Here is a 16,049-nt window from a genome sequence, read left to right as displayed (position 1 = left end):
TCAATGTCCAATCTTGCGGTGCTGCGCTGTAGTGCAATTTGAGCACAAAGAGGTTCTGCAGTCACAAGACAGAGCACTGGTTCCCCCCACATCAAAAGGCATTGGCAGGCTTTGGGGTAATGTGATTTATTGCTTACAATAACTATAATTATTATTATTATCCTTTTATATGGCGCCACAATGGTTCCGCAGCACCTAACAAAGCACACAAATTAGTAAAAACAAGAAAACAGTGACTTACAGTACAGAACAATGCAGGACAAGTACATGGTTTAAACACATTGCTGCATCAGCAGTCCTAACACTCACATAAGCAGCAGGGAGGCAGTAACAAAGGGTTAGGTGCTGGTGTAGGGAGTATGGAGTAGATGGTATAAGTAAGGGAAGGAGAAGCACATGAGGGAAGAGGGCCCTGCTCTAAGAGATTACATTCTAAAGGGGAGGGGCAGACAGACAGGGGTGACACAGATAGGCTGATCCTTACGTATGGCAGTTAAGCAGGCATTGTGGCCGAGATAAAAGGTTTGCACTCCCTGGACCATATGGGGGTGTCACTTCTACCATGGTTTGGGCCTGTTGATGTTTTCAGGAGACAACTGCGAACAGAACGTCGGCTGCCATCTTCAGACGGTGTTTACCAATGTGCATGATAGTGATCTGATCTATTGGGCATCATGGTCGTTTATAGGCCACATATGCTGCAATATAAGACCAGTTGCTCATCGAGCGCATTCTCTGTGTGTGGTCAGCTTTATTCATACTTACTACACAATTTTATATATAGTGAATATCTATATACCTACCTGTTCTATACACTTTTCTTTATTTTGTTTTTTATTTAATTCAGGTCTCATTTCTGTATGTAATATTTTTGCAGGTGGTGCACTTAAAAGTGGTGACTCCTAAAGGCATCGTTGAAAAAAGCTGCCAGGGGCCTCGGATGTCAACAGGACCAGATATTTATCATTTCATTATGGGATCTGAAGGTACTTGCCTATTGTAATTGTCTTTTATCACTAAAGCGCTCTTTCCGCATAAAGCGTTCAGCAATATGTGGTGTTTCGTTCAACGACGGCGGTAAAGTGTGAGTGGTCTGTCTGTACCTGATCAGAAGCTGTCTGTCTACTTGCAATAAGGGAAATGTGTAAAATGTTGTGTGTTTTCTCCTGTCTGTCAAAAATGAAATGTAATTCTGTGTCTCCTGACCACCTGTCTGTGTGTTGCCATGCTTACCATTGCCACCAGTGATTCAGGAGTACATGTCATGGTGCCAATGTTCTCACCTGCTTATGCCTGAGGAGTGTGGGGGATAATTGTTAGCTACGCTGATGAGTTACAGAGGTGATTTGTTCTCAGGATGGGGCCTGCACATGACAGAAGAGCCTTGCTTCTGTTTTGTAAAACCCATGTACTGGCTGTTTTGTTTAGTGTGATAGTTCTTGTACAATCAGCGCCCATCTAACCCTGCACATCATTCTATAAACTCCAAAAAAATCAAAGGTATAAATTACCCAGTTGCTATATGTGCCAGGTTTCAAAGATGTACAGTCATGGGCAAAAGTTTTGAGAATGACACAAATGTATTGGTTTTCACAAAGTTTGCTGCTTCAGTGTTGTTAGACCTTTTTGTCAGATGTTACTTCAGTATAGCATAGTAACATCACAAGCATTTCATAAGTGTCAAAGGCTTTTATTGACAATCACATTAAGTTATGTAAACAGTCAATATTTGGGCGGCCATCAGTCAGTATGCCCAGAAGTTGATTGACAGCATGCCAGGGCGAATTACAGAGGACTTGAACAAGAAGGGTCATCACTGAAAATATTCATCTTTGCATAACTTAATGTAATTGTCAATAAAAGCCTTTGACACTTATGAAATGCTTGTAATTTTACTTCAATATACCATAGTAACATCTGACATAAAGGTCTAAAAACACTGAAGCAACAAACTTTGTGAAAACCAATACTTGTCATTCTCAAAACTTTTGGCCATGGCTGTATACTACACACAATGCTAGTTATAAGGTTGTCCCCAGGGGGTTACTGAGAGGGGAGGGGGTACGGATCACTCTGTCCTGGGCGTGTCTGGGAGGGGCGTTGGGGACCTGGGTCAGCTTGGGAGGCAGAGCAACGGCCCCCATTCAGTACACATTCCTCACAAGCACCCTCTATGCAGATAGGGTGCAGCCATGCCCCCAACACTTAACCACGCCCCCTTCTATAACTTCAAAGCCTGTCTGATGTCTCGGTTGTTCCAGATAAGATGTTTCTGGCATAGAGATATTATTCTGCCATGCATGCTCTAATATGAACGTTCAGTGACGGTGAGTACACAAGCAGTGGGCTCTTATTCATGAAATCAGATTAATCCAATTTACGCAATATTACCCCAGGAAAGAAGATTAAAAAGAAACCTCTATAACCATTTACACCCGTTAAGAGATACATTTAGCACAAAGAGATCCCAAACCGTTTGTAGCACAGAAGGAAATTGTACAGGATTTATAAGGTCGTTTTCCCTGAAGGACCCACTCTTATGAAGATATGTAAAAAGTGCAGAGTATTTGTTTACTAAAGTTTTTATTCCCCCAGAGGACAAATTGGGACATATCAATAATTTTTACAAATTGCTGCAGCCACCATTCGAGGTGATGAATTAAGAGAATGAATAAAAAAAAAATAAACAACAAATTTAGGCATCTCTATGACAAAACTTGTTATACGTTTTTTCTTTTATTTAAGAATGCAGAGTGTTCAGATTTACGGCGTTGACAGTTATATTGCAGTATAATACAATTACATCAGTTATATATCTTACAGCATAGTTATAATGTTCACAGCCCCTTAAATCCTCCTTACAGTTCCTGTGGCATTTATAGCCCATTGACCTTGCGGATAACATTTAATATTGTCACCATAACCTTTTAACCCTTCAGCTTCAGTGCTTTTAATATGTGCACTCGGTGCTTCAGCTGCGAGGATAAACTAGCTCCTCTCCGCAGGTTTCTTACCGTTATGTATTTTGTAGACGTATATATATCAAATTAATCTGCATTCTTCAGCACATACATCATTGTGAATTCCACCTGTAATATTCTCTTCCTGGGGAAAATTGATGAGTATAAATTGTACACCGCACTCAATAAAGTTGACTCTCATTGTGATTACTTTTAATTTGTCACTTTGTAACTGCTCTAATGTGATATCAAGGCAAGCAACGTAACAAATAAAATTTACAGGAAATAGGATTATAGAAAGATTAAAGACACCAGTTTTATGTGTGAGGTCTAAAGAATTTCTGATGCTTACAAGCCAACAGGAGTAGATCCAAGCGGCCCTTTACATGAAACCCCCCCCAGCATGGAATTCCTTTTGCACTAAAATGGGACAATTTCTGTTTTTGTTTTTTTAAAGCTTGGTTGTGGTTAAATCTAATTAGCGCTTTAAAACTAAAGTATCGGCTATATCGTCGAAATCGCACTTTTGGCAAAAAAAGATGCCTGACGCCAGCAGAGTCTCTGAAGACCTGGCGCGCCGAGAGTGGCTTTTTGGCGCGACTGCAGCAAACCTGTGTAAGGACACGTGTACATTGACTATTTTCCCTTTCGTTGCAGCACACACCGTTTCTATATACTTAGCATATGGTATATATAGTAACTTGTGGGCACGCAGTTTTCGTATAATGTGTAAATACTAAACGTTCATCCTGCAAGTTTTCAATTCATAGTTGTAATTTTGTGAAACATTTAGGGTGGAATTCAATTCTTCTCATCCCCTATCGCGCCTGACGGAGCTATTCTATTCTTGCTCCTGTCGGGCACGATCTGGTGCCAAGTGCTACATTTCAGCTCGCAGCCCCTGGGGGATGAGAGCTGAAATGTGCGAAAAGTGTCCTGTTTGGGCGCCCAAACATCACTTTTCGCGATCGCGCCCAGCACTTTGGTCGGGGTTAGCCGATTTACGCGGCTAAACCCGACCACTTTGGGTGCGATCAGCGTGAAAAGCTGGCACAATTGAATAGCGGCCCGCGATCTCCTGTCACTTTAGACGGGAGATGCGGGCCGCGAAAACAATTGAATTCCGCCCTTAATCACCATTACTGACCGGTTTGCACCTAGTGATTTCAGCAATGTCACCATACACACTGCTTGTTGTTCTTTATAATCATAGGAACTCTCGGAGTGGTAACAGAAGTCACGATTAAAATTAGACCTGTCCCAGAATATCAGAAGTACGGCTCAGTTGTTTTCCCAAACTTTGAGAGAGGTGTGGCCTGCTTAAGAGAAGTTGCAAGACAGGTGAGCTTTAAAAATTGTGGTATAATGCAGGGGCTCTCAACTCCAGTCCTCAAGAACCACCAACAGGTCATGTTTTGTGGCTGTCTTTATTCATGCACAGGTATTCTTCTTCCACAGACAGAAATCCTGAAAACATGACCTGTTGGCAATCTTAAGGGTTAAGATTGAGAACCACTGGTATAGATGAGCAAGTGCTTGATTTTGTTTTTGGAATTGCATGTTTAACTATTGGATCACATTAAAGATTTTGTATGTTCATTAATTTCACGCATCTGATAGCAAGGAACTTGGATGCATACCATGTTTTCCATTAGTTCCATAATCTCATTTCTTAGCAGGCTATATAGTGCAGATGATTACCATATATTGCCATGTATGTAGCCATCTTTGGTATGTCAAACACATGTTCTTGGGATTCCCCAGAAAGCATTAACTATATAGTAGACATTTGTTCATAGGTCTCCGTGTACCCTTTTGTTGTCCTGGTTTTCTGTTTTGTCTACACTGAGCTGTAATTTTGTGTAACCGCAAACAGTCTGTATCCTCTTTCCATGCCAGATTTAATAAAGCCAGGTATGAGTCAGAAGTTTGCAGTCTCAAGTTAAGAATTACTTGGTGATTCTCAAAGCTCCAACTTGGTGATTCCCAACTCCAGTCCTCGGGTAACCCTGACCGTGCATGTTTTCTATATCTCCTTGCTGGAGCACAGGTGTGTTCTTTACTGACTGTCACATTTGAAAAGATCCTAAGGTGGTTCTAATTATTTCACTTGTGAATCTCTGGGAAACATGCACTGTATTACTCCTTTTCCACTGCCACTGAAACCTGGGTTAGTGCCATGTCAATCCGGGTCCGGGCTCAGTGGATAAGGCTCCTAGGAAAAAAATCCCAGGTCGGCAGACCCGGCATTCCTCCCGGGTCTCGGGCAGGGTTTTACGTGGGTAAGACCTGGGTAAGGCTCAGTGGAAACTGGTATCCTGGGTAATCCAACCTGGCTCTCATTCACAGCATAGGGAGAGCCGTAACCCCAGCAATATCCCGGGTTCAGTCTGCGGTGTAAATGGGCTCCAAGACGCTATGACAAAGCTTGAAACCAGTGTTCAGTGTCCCGGGATCTTGGTGGAAAAGCGTCATTAGAATTCCCTGAGGACTGGATTTGGAAAACCCCGGTCTATAGATGACATTCCAGTTTATCGGTTGTTAATTCCTTATTTAGGCTTCTTTTTTTTTTTTTACTGATCTCCTTATAATTACTCCTGTCTGACTACTGTACTGATGTACTGTACACGCATGGAACCTGATGATGGTCAGTCCAATAGAGCCCCACATCAATGGCTTTGGCAGGTTATTTATTATTCCATAGTTTATTTGACTGTTTATGCTGTTATGATGGTTTTTAGAATTGTTGATTGCGAGTTATGTTTTTGTGAATGTCATTCCAGTAAGATAGAAGCCGTCAGCTCTAGTAATGTCTCTGTTTTGCCCGAAAACCTTCAAATCTGTTTTTCCTGGAGTACCCCGTCCCCAATATGCCATGGTTTGCCAATGAAAACATGAATTTATCTTTAAATCAATAGAGATCCATAGGTGTGCAATACACAGCGTGCTTTGTATTGTGTCTAGGTGACTGCTTAGAAATATCTGCAGTCTTCAGCGTTGATGGTGGCGAGACAATTTATTATTGGGAGGAGGGGGGGGGGTAACAGTCCATTAATTAACTGGAGTGTTTGGAGAGGTTACAGCTCTGATCTGTAGATTCAGAGGGATAAAACAAAAATAGGCAGGTATTAAATTAATTTAAGTAGAGGTGCAGCTAGAGTAAGTAAATAAAGCCACTGGAAGGGTTCCTAACTTGGCTTCCTAGCGGCACGGCCAATAACCACTAGATTTATGGGGTTGTCCAATGTGAATTTAAAGCCCTGAATGTGCTATAGACAAGGGACCAACTTGGGAACAGTTGTAAAATTGTCACCGATGCTGAACTGTTCACAAAGTCATGGCAGCCATATAACATTCTGCGACCACCTGCGGGTGTTGTACGTCCTGCGGCTTGTAGATAAGCAGCTGGCTTTGTTTAGTGGTATGCCAGATTAACACCTTCAGTGCTGACACGTACTAGGTTTATTGCACCCAGAACACCCAGATTAGAATTAACACGCACCCTAGGATTGAGGTGCGTGGAGATTTTGTTAACTATATTATTGGTTTAACAGCTGTTTTTCTAATACATTCAGCTTACTTCCAGATCCAGCAGCCCTTCCAATATATGATCTGTATATAAATATCTAATGAATGCAAACATGATGTGCTCTGCAAGTCTGTAGATGGTAATCTAGGAATTAAAGTGAATATTATGTGAAGAGGTGACATTTTCCCTCATTGTGTATCAGGATTTCACGGTGTCCTTCACTTCATCTGTATCCACCAAACCTTTCTAAGCTGCGTACTCACTTTGCAGATCAGATAACCACTCCGATCAGTGTGCAGCCTGTGCACAGTTGTTTTTAGCTCGGTGTGTGCTTTCTTCTGGGGCTCACTACAAGACGGGGCGGCTGTCGATGTTGATCGACAGCTCGCCCCGTTTTGTATGGGGGGAGGGGGGCTGGCTGCACAAACGGAGGCGTTCCCGGAGGAACGCCTGCCGTTTGTGGGCGGCCCTACTGACATAACTCGTGATGTCAGTAGTGGACTTCCTGCTCTATTAGAGCAGGAAGTCCACTCAGGCTTGCAGGACCTGAGACCCTACCACAAGGGTATCGCCGCAAGCCCGATGGTCGTGACAATCGCGACCATCGCCAGGCCGCACGCACACGCTGTGGGTGGTCACCCACAGCTGTGCAAGCAGCCTGGAGGCCTGTCCAAAAAAAAATATAGGGACGCCCTGATTCAGAGCGAGCGCACACAAATAGCGTGCGCCTCTGAATCAGGCCCTGAATTTGCTCAAAACTGCAAAAATTTGCGAATTCGGGCTAGGAGCAGGGTGCAAGATTTGGTGCCATTGTCTGTGTTTTAACGCCATGGCAACGGCAACTCGCACCCTCGAGGCTAATTGGATTGCCCCTTTAGAATGCTATTGTGACAAAAAATGGATCCCTTCAATAGAAAAGCTACCTCTGCTTGTGTGGCAGCCCTACAAGCGATAAAGCATAAAAAGCGATCCCGTATTCGACGCTTTTGAACAAAGGAGTGGTTGCAGAAGAGTGACTCCATGTCCCACTAGACATAGGGGATAATAATCCTGATGACTTCCGTAATTTCCTTCGTATGGATGACATTTCCTTTCAGGAGCTGCTGGTTATGGTGACCTATCTCATTGACAGACAAGGCACCTTGTTAAGAAGTTCCACATCTGCAGAGCAGAGACTGATCGCTACTTTGCACTTACTGCAGTGTAGCCACTTATTCCTATTAACTGCAATCCAGCAATGTCTGCCACCACTGCCCGAGTCCTGGCTATGAGATGTTCTACTTCCACGTCCACCTCCGACACTCAAAGCAGGCTCACTTTAACATCCTTCAAATACATTCATTGATGCACTCATTTTTGCCTGATTTCCTCTTTTTTTTCCATATATTGTATTTTGTACAGAAGTGAAAATTGTACATTTTGCATCCCAGAAAAAAAAACAGCCATTATCTTGCTCTTTTTTTTTTTTTCCAAGCAAAATCTGCCAATTTTTTTGTTTGCTTTTCTTGTTATTTGTAATCTGAGCAGGAATCCACCAATCTGTATGGAGAATTGATGCTACTTTTTAAAACTGTCAGAATTAAAAAAAAAAAAGCTACCCATGTGTTTGGAGCCACTTAAATTTACAGTGCTGAAAACTAAAATATATAAGAAGCGACTGGAAGCATCATGTACTCTTTGGCCCCCGACACTTTTTTAAAATGTGAACTCGAGGCAAAGGGACTGGGGAAAACATGAAGCTTGAAAGTGGTGAACTAGCCACAATTTTTTTGTTCCAGACATTCAGCCTGATCTGTATTAAAACGTAACACTGTTATGCACGCCTAGATCGCCACATGATTCCTGAATACTAATAATGGTGTTCACCTATAACAGGCGCTTTTTCCGGGTGAAGTAAGTTTACACTGTACTAGGATGTCGTACAAAGGGCCTGATTCAGACCCACTCGCAAGCGGCTGTCCGCTCGCAAGTGGGTCGATGTTGTGCACTGCGCATGCGCACGACGGCGGGAGCTCCGTCGTGCGCATGCGCCAGACGCGACGAGCGAAGGACTTTCCTTCGCTCGTTGTCTGATCAAAGGGGGCGTGCTGTCGATGTTGATTGACAGCACGCCCCCTTTGGTGGGCGTGCCGGGGGCGTGCCTCCCTGACGGGGGCGTTCCCAAGGGAACGCCTACCGTCAGAAGCCGGCCCACTGACATCACTAGTGATGTCAGTGGGAGTGATTTTGGCTCTGATAGAGCCAAAATCACTCCGGGCCTTGCGGTTGAAAACCTCAACCACAGGCTCAGGCTCGCAGTGGCGATGGTCAAGACCATCGCGGCCATCAAACTGCATGCTCGTATAGGCTGTGGGTGGTGACCCACAGCTATACGAGCGTCCAGGAGGACGCTCCATAATTATGGAGGCCGGCCCTCATTCAGAGCGTGCGCTCTGCTCAGAGCGTACGGCTCTGAATGAGGGCCAAAGAGTCAATGTGGAAACTAGGCAGCACTAGGATTAAACACCACGCCCACCAGGTGCCTATATTACTAAATGTCAGCTTTATTTGGGCTGCTGCTTCTAAAACTGGTACCTGTACCTTAACAGTACCAAAATAAGTTTTTATAATATCAAGAAGCGTTGCTCAAATAAATACCATAATATATTTTCAATATATATTTTAATTATTAAAAGATGGCCATAATATAACCTAAAAATCAATTCAGATATAAATTCATATAATAAATACACATAAAAATAACCGCTATATATACAAGACTGCTATCAGTTGTAATATCCAAGCTATTGTATCTCCAATATGTTCTAATGGAAGATTCTTATATTAGTAAATATTAGTAAGCAGTTTTACTTTTCTCCTTGGTAAGGCATTAGTATTAGTCTTAACAGCGCTTCTTGATATTATAAAAACATATTTTAGCACAATGAATGGGCTGAGATGGGAACAGAGGGCCTGATTCAGAGCCGCTTGTAAGCGGCCGCTCGTTCGCTCCGAGCAATGTTCGCACATCTGCGCATGCGTATGGGTTTTAGTACGCATGCGCGAACCAGTCAGTGCGGCCGACAATCGTGTGCTCGCAAAATAGCGAATGCCTGCTAATTTGAGTGACAGGATGAGGCGTTTGTGGGTGGTAACAGGGGAAGGTGCTTGAAAACGGGGAGTGGAGATCCGAACGCAGGCGTGCCAAAAGGTCAAAACGGGCGTTTTAAGGGTGTGCATAATTAACAAAGCAGCGTCATCGACCACATCAGTTGGGTGTCTTTTAGCCAGAACTGCTGGCATGATTGCGGTAGGAAAATGTAACCACATGAATAGCGAGCAGTTCATTCGCCTTTTGATGTACTCGATTAATCTAATAAATAGCGGAGATGACGTATGATGCGAGCGGCCAGGGGGCTTTTTTTACAAAAAAACGTCCGCATGTTTTGTTCGCTCGTTCAGACATAGAGGCGTCAACAGACCGCAAAGAGCGAACGGTCAATTTAAATAGCCAGCCCCTTTTTCTGGACGAGCGAGCGCAAATAGCGTCCGGCTCTGAATCAGGCCCAGAAATAGGTCCAGAAGGTCATATGCAGGACTGGCAAAGACAGAGTGCAGGCAGGGATTCCTAAAAGTAGGGACAAGTAGAAATGCAAGAATGGCTAGCAAATACTGCAGCAGGGCAGGTAACTTCTGGTAGGACAGAAGCTATAACCGGCAATGCACCAAGGCCCTGACTGTGCTTTGACTGTTCAGTGAGCCGAGCAGAACCCCAGAACAGACACAGGCTCGTTGCAAGCTTAGCAGCTGCAGGTACAAAGAAAGCGTCCCGGCTGTTAGTTACAGCCAAGACCAACAGGCAGTGCCTCCGCATATTCCTGGATGCCTGGCAACCTTCAGGACCAACGGTTGGCGTGACGCAGTGTCCCAGTCGCATAGCAACGACCAGGACCCACCGAACCTGTGAGACGCTGCGGCAGTTCCTAACAGTCGCATATATGCAGATAAAGTGCATAAAAGGAAAATGTCACCAAAGGCACTGTTAATTTACACATGTTAATTTAAACTGCGATTACGCACGCAATCGGCTGATTGTTGCGTAGTGTGTATGCATCGTAGTGCGCGAACTGACCACTGCGATCGGGACTGCGATCGCAGTGGCCACTCAGACCCATCGTAGAGTGGCTGACAGGAAGTGCCATTTGTGCGTGGTGACAGGAGGGGTGGTCAGCGATTGAACGCCGTTGCATGGACGTGCATAAATTATTCACAGCGATGCCGTACGCAGCTTGAGTACTTACAGCGTGATGAAGTTAGCAAGTGAGAAAGGTCAGAGCTTGTACTCGATAGTACCGATGGTTTCACAGTCTTGCTAAGGATTACGGATATGTGTAAGGTAAGGTGGGCGTCCTTACGTTGTGCTGCAACGGCATAGCGATCGCAATGGATTAGCATACTATCGCAGTGAGACAGCGCGCAATCACTATTGCAGTTACGGTCCGTAATGAGTCAGCCCTTAGGTACTGTTTAATTGCTTTAGCTAGTCCCTCATATTTTACTAACCAGTTCTATCAGTCTGTGTGTAATGGTAAAGCAGCCTGCAGTCAGTAGTAAGGTGGTCTCTGTGTGTAATGGTAAAGCAGCCTGCAGTCAGTAAGGTGGTCTCTGTGTGTAATGGTAAAGCAGCCTGCAGTCAGTAGTAAGGTGGTCTGTGTGTAATGGTAAAGCAGCCGCAGTCAGTAGTAAGGTGGTCTCTGTGTGTAATGGTAAAGCAGCCTGCAGTCAGTAGTAAGGTGGTCTGTGTGTAATGGTAAAGCAGCCTGCAGTCAGTAGTAAGGTGGTCTCTGTGTGTAATGGTAAAGCAGCCTGCAGTCAGTAAGGTGGTCTATGTGTGTAATGGTAAAGCTGCCTGCAGTCAGTAAGGTGGTCTGTGTGTAATGGTAAAGCAGCCTGCAGTCAGTAGTAAGGTGGTCTGTGTGTAATGGTAAAGCAGCCTGCAGTCAGTAAGGTGGTCTCTGTGTGTAATGGTAAAGCAGCCTGCAGTCAGTAGTAAGGTGGTCTGTGTGTAATGGTAAAGCAGCCTGCAGTCAGTAGTAAGGTGGTCTCTGTGTGTAATGGTAAAGCAGCCTGCAGTCAGTAAGGTGGTCTGTGTGTAATGGTAAAGCAGCCTGCAGTCAGTAGTAAGGTGGTCTGTGTGTAATGGTAAAGCAGCCTGCAGTCAGTAGTAAGGTGGTCTGTGTGTAATGGTAAAGCAGCCTGCAGTCAGTAGTAAGGTGGTCTGTGTGTAATGGTAAAGCAGCCTGCAGTCAGTAGTAAGGTGGTCTGTGTGTAATGGTAAAGCAGCCTGCAGTCAGTAAGGTGGTCTCTGTGTGTAATGGTAAAGCAGCCTGCAGTCAGTAGTAAGGTGGTCTCTGTGTGTAATGGTAAAGCAGCCTGCAGTCAGTAAGGTGGTCTATGTGTGTAATGGTAAAGCAGCCTGCAGTCAGTAAGGTGGTCTCTGTGTGTAATGGTAAAGCAGCCTGCAGTCAGTAAGGAGGTCTGTGTGTAATGGTAAAGCAGCCGGCAGTCAGTAAGGAGGTCTGGGGGTCATTCAGACTCGCTTGCGAGCGCAGGACGCTCGCAAGCGGGTCGATGTTGCCCCACTGCGCATGCGCACGACGGAGGGAGCTCCGTCATGCGCATGCGCGAGACCCGGATAGCGACCGGCTCTCCGTCGCTCCGGGTCTCGTACCAAAGGGGGCGTGCTGTCGATGTTGATTGACAGCACGCCCCCTTTGGTGGGCGTGGCTGCCAGACGGAGGCGTTTCCATGGGAACGCCTACCGTCTGAAGCCGGCCCCACTGACATCACTAGTGATGTCAGTGGGAGTGATTTTGGCTCTGACAGCCAAAATCACTCCAGGGCTTGCGGCAGCGAGGCCCTACCGCAGGGTCTCCGTCGCAAGCCCGATGGTCTTGACCATCGCGACCATCATTATGGACGCTCGCATAAGCTGTGGGTGGCAACCCACAGCTATGCGAGCGTCCCGGAGGACGCTCCATTTTCATGGAGGAGGGCCCTGATTCAGAGCGAGCGCTCTGGTCAGAGCGTTCGGCTCTGAATCAGGCCCTCTGTGTGTAATGGTAAAGCATGGTGCAGTCAGTAAGGTGGTCTGTGTGTAATGGTAAAGCATGGTGCAGTCAGTAAGGTGGTCTGTGTGTAATGGTAAAGCATGGTGCAGTCAGTAACGTGGTATGTGTGTAATGGTAAAGCATGGTGCAGTCAGTAAGGTGGTCTGTGTGTAATGGTAAAGCAGGGTGCAGTCAGTAAGGTGGTCTGTGTGTAATGGTAAAGCAGGGTGCAGTCAGTAAGGTGGTCTCTGTGTGTAATGGTAAAGAAGTGTGCAGTCAGTAAGGTGGTCTCTGTGTGTAATGGTAAAGCAGCCTGCAGTCAGTAAGGTGGTCTCTGTGTGTAATGGTAAAGCAGCCTGCAGTCAGTAAGGTGGTCTGTGTGTAATGGTAAAGCAGCCTGCAGTCAGTAAGGTGGTCTCTGTGTGTAATGGTAAAGCAGCCTGCAGTCAGTAGTAAGGTGGTCTCTGTGTGTAATGGTAAAGCAGCCTGCAGTCAGTAAGGAGGTCTGTGTGTAATGGTAAAGCAGCCTGCAGTCAGTAAGGTGGTCTGTGTGTAATTTTAAAGCAGCCTGCAGTCAGTATGGTGGTCTCTGTGTGTAATGGTAAAGCAGCCTGCAGTCAGTAACGTGGTCTGTGTGTAATGGTAAAGCAGCCTGCAGTCAGTAAGGTGGTCTGTGTGTGTAATGGTAAAGCAGCCTGCAGTCAGTAAAGGTGGTCTCTGTGTGTAATGGTAATGCAGCCTGCAGTCAGTAAGGTGGTCTGTGTGTAATGGTAAAGCAGGCTGCAGTCAGTAACGTGGTCTGTGTGTAATGGTAATGCAGCCTGCAGTCAGTATGGTGGTCTGTGTGTAATGGTAATGCAGCCTGCAGTCAGTAAGGTGGTCTGTGTGTAATGGTAATGCAGCCTGCAGTCAGTATGGTGGTCTGTGTGTAATGGTAATGCAGCCTGCAGTCAGTATGGTGGTCTGTGTGTAATGGTAATGCAGCCTGCAGTCAGTAAGGTGGTCTGTGTGTAATGGTAAAGCAGCCTGCAGTCAGTAACGTGGTCTGTGTGTAATGGTAAAGATGCCTGCAGTCAGTAAGGTGGTCTGTGTGTAATGGTAAAGATGCCTGCAGTCAGTAAGGTGGTCTCTGTGTGTAATGGTAAAACAGCCTGCAGTCAGTAAGGTGGTCTGTGTGTAATGGTAAAGCAGCCTGCAGTCAGTAAGGTGGTCTGTGTGTAATGGTAATGCAGCCTGCAGTCAGTAAGGTGGTCTGTGTGTAATGGTAAAGCAGCCTGCAGTCAGTAAGGTGGTCTGTGTGTAATGGTAATGCAGCCTGCAGTCAGTAAGGTGGTCTGTGTGTAATGGTAATGCAGCCTGCAGTCAGTAAGGTGGTCTGTGTGTAATGGTAATGCAGCCTGCAGTCAGTAAGGTGGTCTGTGTGTAATGGTAATGCAGCCTGCAGTCAGTAAGGTGGTCTGTGTGTAATGGTAATGCAGCCTGCAGTCAGTAAGGTGCCATCACTTGGATTTGTGACAACCCTACATAAAATCAGTCAGATAGGCCTACGTCATGCCACAGTCCTAACTGTGTCGGTCCTTGGAGCAGCATGCTGACATCATTTCCTACCAATATCTGTGAAGTCCTATATCCATATGCACAGCTTTGTGTTCTGATCGGATCTATGGCCATGATAGTATCTGTTTGTAAAAAGTTTTGAACATACTGGAATTTGACAATAGTACTTTGGAAAAAAATGTCTGAGTTGAATCTTGCCGGGGTCTTGTGTTGCCAGAATTGGGTAACGCTTGTTCTTTTGTTCTGCCATCTCTCATTCATTATATTCTTTTCTATAAACATATTTCCTTCTATTTGTGTTTTCTTTGGTAGTAACATACATTAAATCTGGAGCCAAACTTTGTCTGTTAATGTTCAAAGCATATTTAACTTTGTCTTTAAAAATAGTCCTTTCCCGGGGTTAATTAAAACATGAAAAATAAATAAGATTTGTGCCAGTGACTCAGGAAGTTTGTTTGGACTCTTGGCTGAGGGAAACGAATGTTACCCTTGTAGTAATTCTGTTATCTGATTGGCTGCTCAGCATTTTGATCTTGACAAGCTGAACAGGCCACACTGACTGGGCCAATACCTATAAGATACAGCAAATCTAATTAACAAAATAAAAAATGATGATGTAATGTATAAAACATTGTGATTAACAACATGTTTAAACTTATATTTTGGTGGCAAAATAAGAAATGAGAAAGTATTTATATAAAGAGGGCAGCATGTACAGTCATGGGCAAAAGTTTTGAGAATGACACAAGTATTGGCTTGCACAAAGTTTGCTGCTTCAGTGTTGTTAGACCTTTTTGTCAGATGTTACTATGGTATACTGAAGTAACATTACAAACATTTCATAAGTGTCAAAGGCTTTTATTGACAATTACATTAAGTTTATGCAAAGAGTCAATATTTGCAGTGTTGACCTGTTACACGTCTCGGAGAGATTATGGATGCGGCCCGTATTTAGGGAGTTGGCTAGACCTATGCCTGAGGTGCGGAGTCTAATGTGGCGGCGGTGTTCACCAGGGACCCTCGCAAGAAGGTATGGGCTTGGCTGCGTCCGACACACAGGTCGCGGCCCTCAGGATAGGTTCCCTTATACAGGTGCTGGTAAACTCTGGATGAAGCGGAGAAGACGTATAGCTTAGTCGACAGGCCGGGTCAGAACCGAACGGACTAGACTGTACCAGGTGTAAACAGGTCACAGGGAATAGCCGAAGTCAAAACCAGATATCAGATGCAGTACCAGGGGTCAGGCCATATCAGGGTCAGAAACAGGTAATGGTCTATCACAGGAACGCTGGAGTAAGGTAAATGAGCCTATACTCTGGCACTAGAGTGCTCCAAGAGTCTTCCTTAAATATGCAGGGCTACCCCAGGCACTTCCTGTGACGTTGCAAAGTGTGTGTGTATGGCCCTTTAAATCTTAAACAGGTCTGCGCACGTGCCCGTAGGGAGACGTGGCCGTCTGCAGCTGTCGGGAGGGAGAGGCAGAGGACAGCGGGGAACACCGGTCGCATCTCACGCTGCCCCTCTGCAGATCAGCGCCGGAGTCCGGCGCGCTGTGACATGACCCTTTTTTTTTCAATACCTCTACAATTCGCCCTGGCATGCTGTCAATCAACTTCTGGGCCACATACTGACTGATGGCCGCCCATTCTTACCTAATCAATGCTTGGAGTTTGTCAGAATTTGTGGGTTCTTGTTTGTCCACCCGCCTCTTGAGGATTAAGGTCTGGAGTTTCCTGGCCATGGACTCAAAATGTCGATGTTTTGTTCCCCGAGCCACTTTGTTATCACTTTTGCCTTATGGCAAGGTTCTCCATCATGCTGGAAAAGGCATTGTTCATCACCAAACTGTTCTTCGATGGTTGGGAGAAGTTGCTTTGGAGGGTGTTTTGGTACCATTCTTTATTCATGGCTGTG

At 45.2% G+C, this 16,049-nt stretch overlaps 1 protein-coding gene across 1 annotated transcript in view; it reads left to right on the top strand.

The window, feature by feature from the left end:
• The window catches only part of AGPS (alkylglycerone phosphate synthase), a 192,825-nt gene that overhangs the window by 86,239 nt on the left and 90,537 nt on the right, over positions 1-16,049 (top strand). Inside the window, exons 10-11 of the mRNA XM_088461206.1 lie at positions 878-986; positions 4,174-4,301. Coding sequence (XP_088317332.1) covers positions 878-986; positions 4,174-4,301 — 237 coding nt within the window. The remainder of the gene's footprint in view (positions 1-877; positions 987-4,173; positions 4,302-16,049) is intronic.

Source organism: Taudactylus pleione, unplaced genomic scaffold (assembly GCF_031769625.1).
Source record: "Taudactylus pleione unplaced genomic scaffold, aTauple2 ptg001027l, whole genome shotgun sequence".
Lineage (NCBI taxonomy): Eukaryota > Metazoa > Chordata > Amphibia > Anura > Myobatrachidae > Taudactylus > Taudactylus pleione.
Note: the sequence above shows the minus strand (reverse complement) of the source record. Positions and strands in the feature narration are given on the sequence as shown.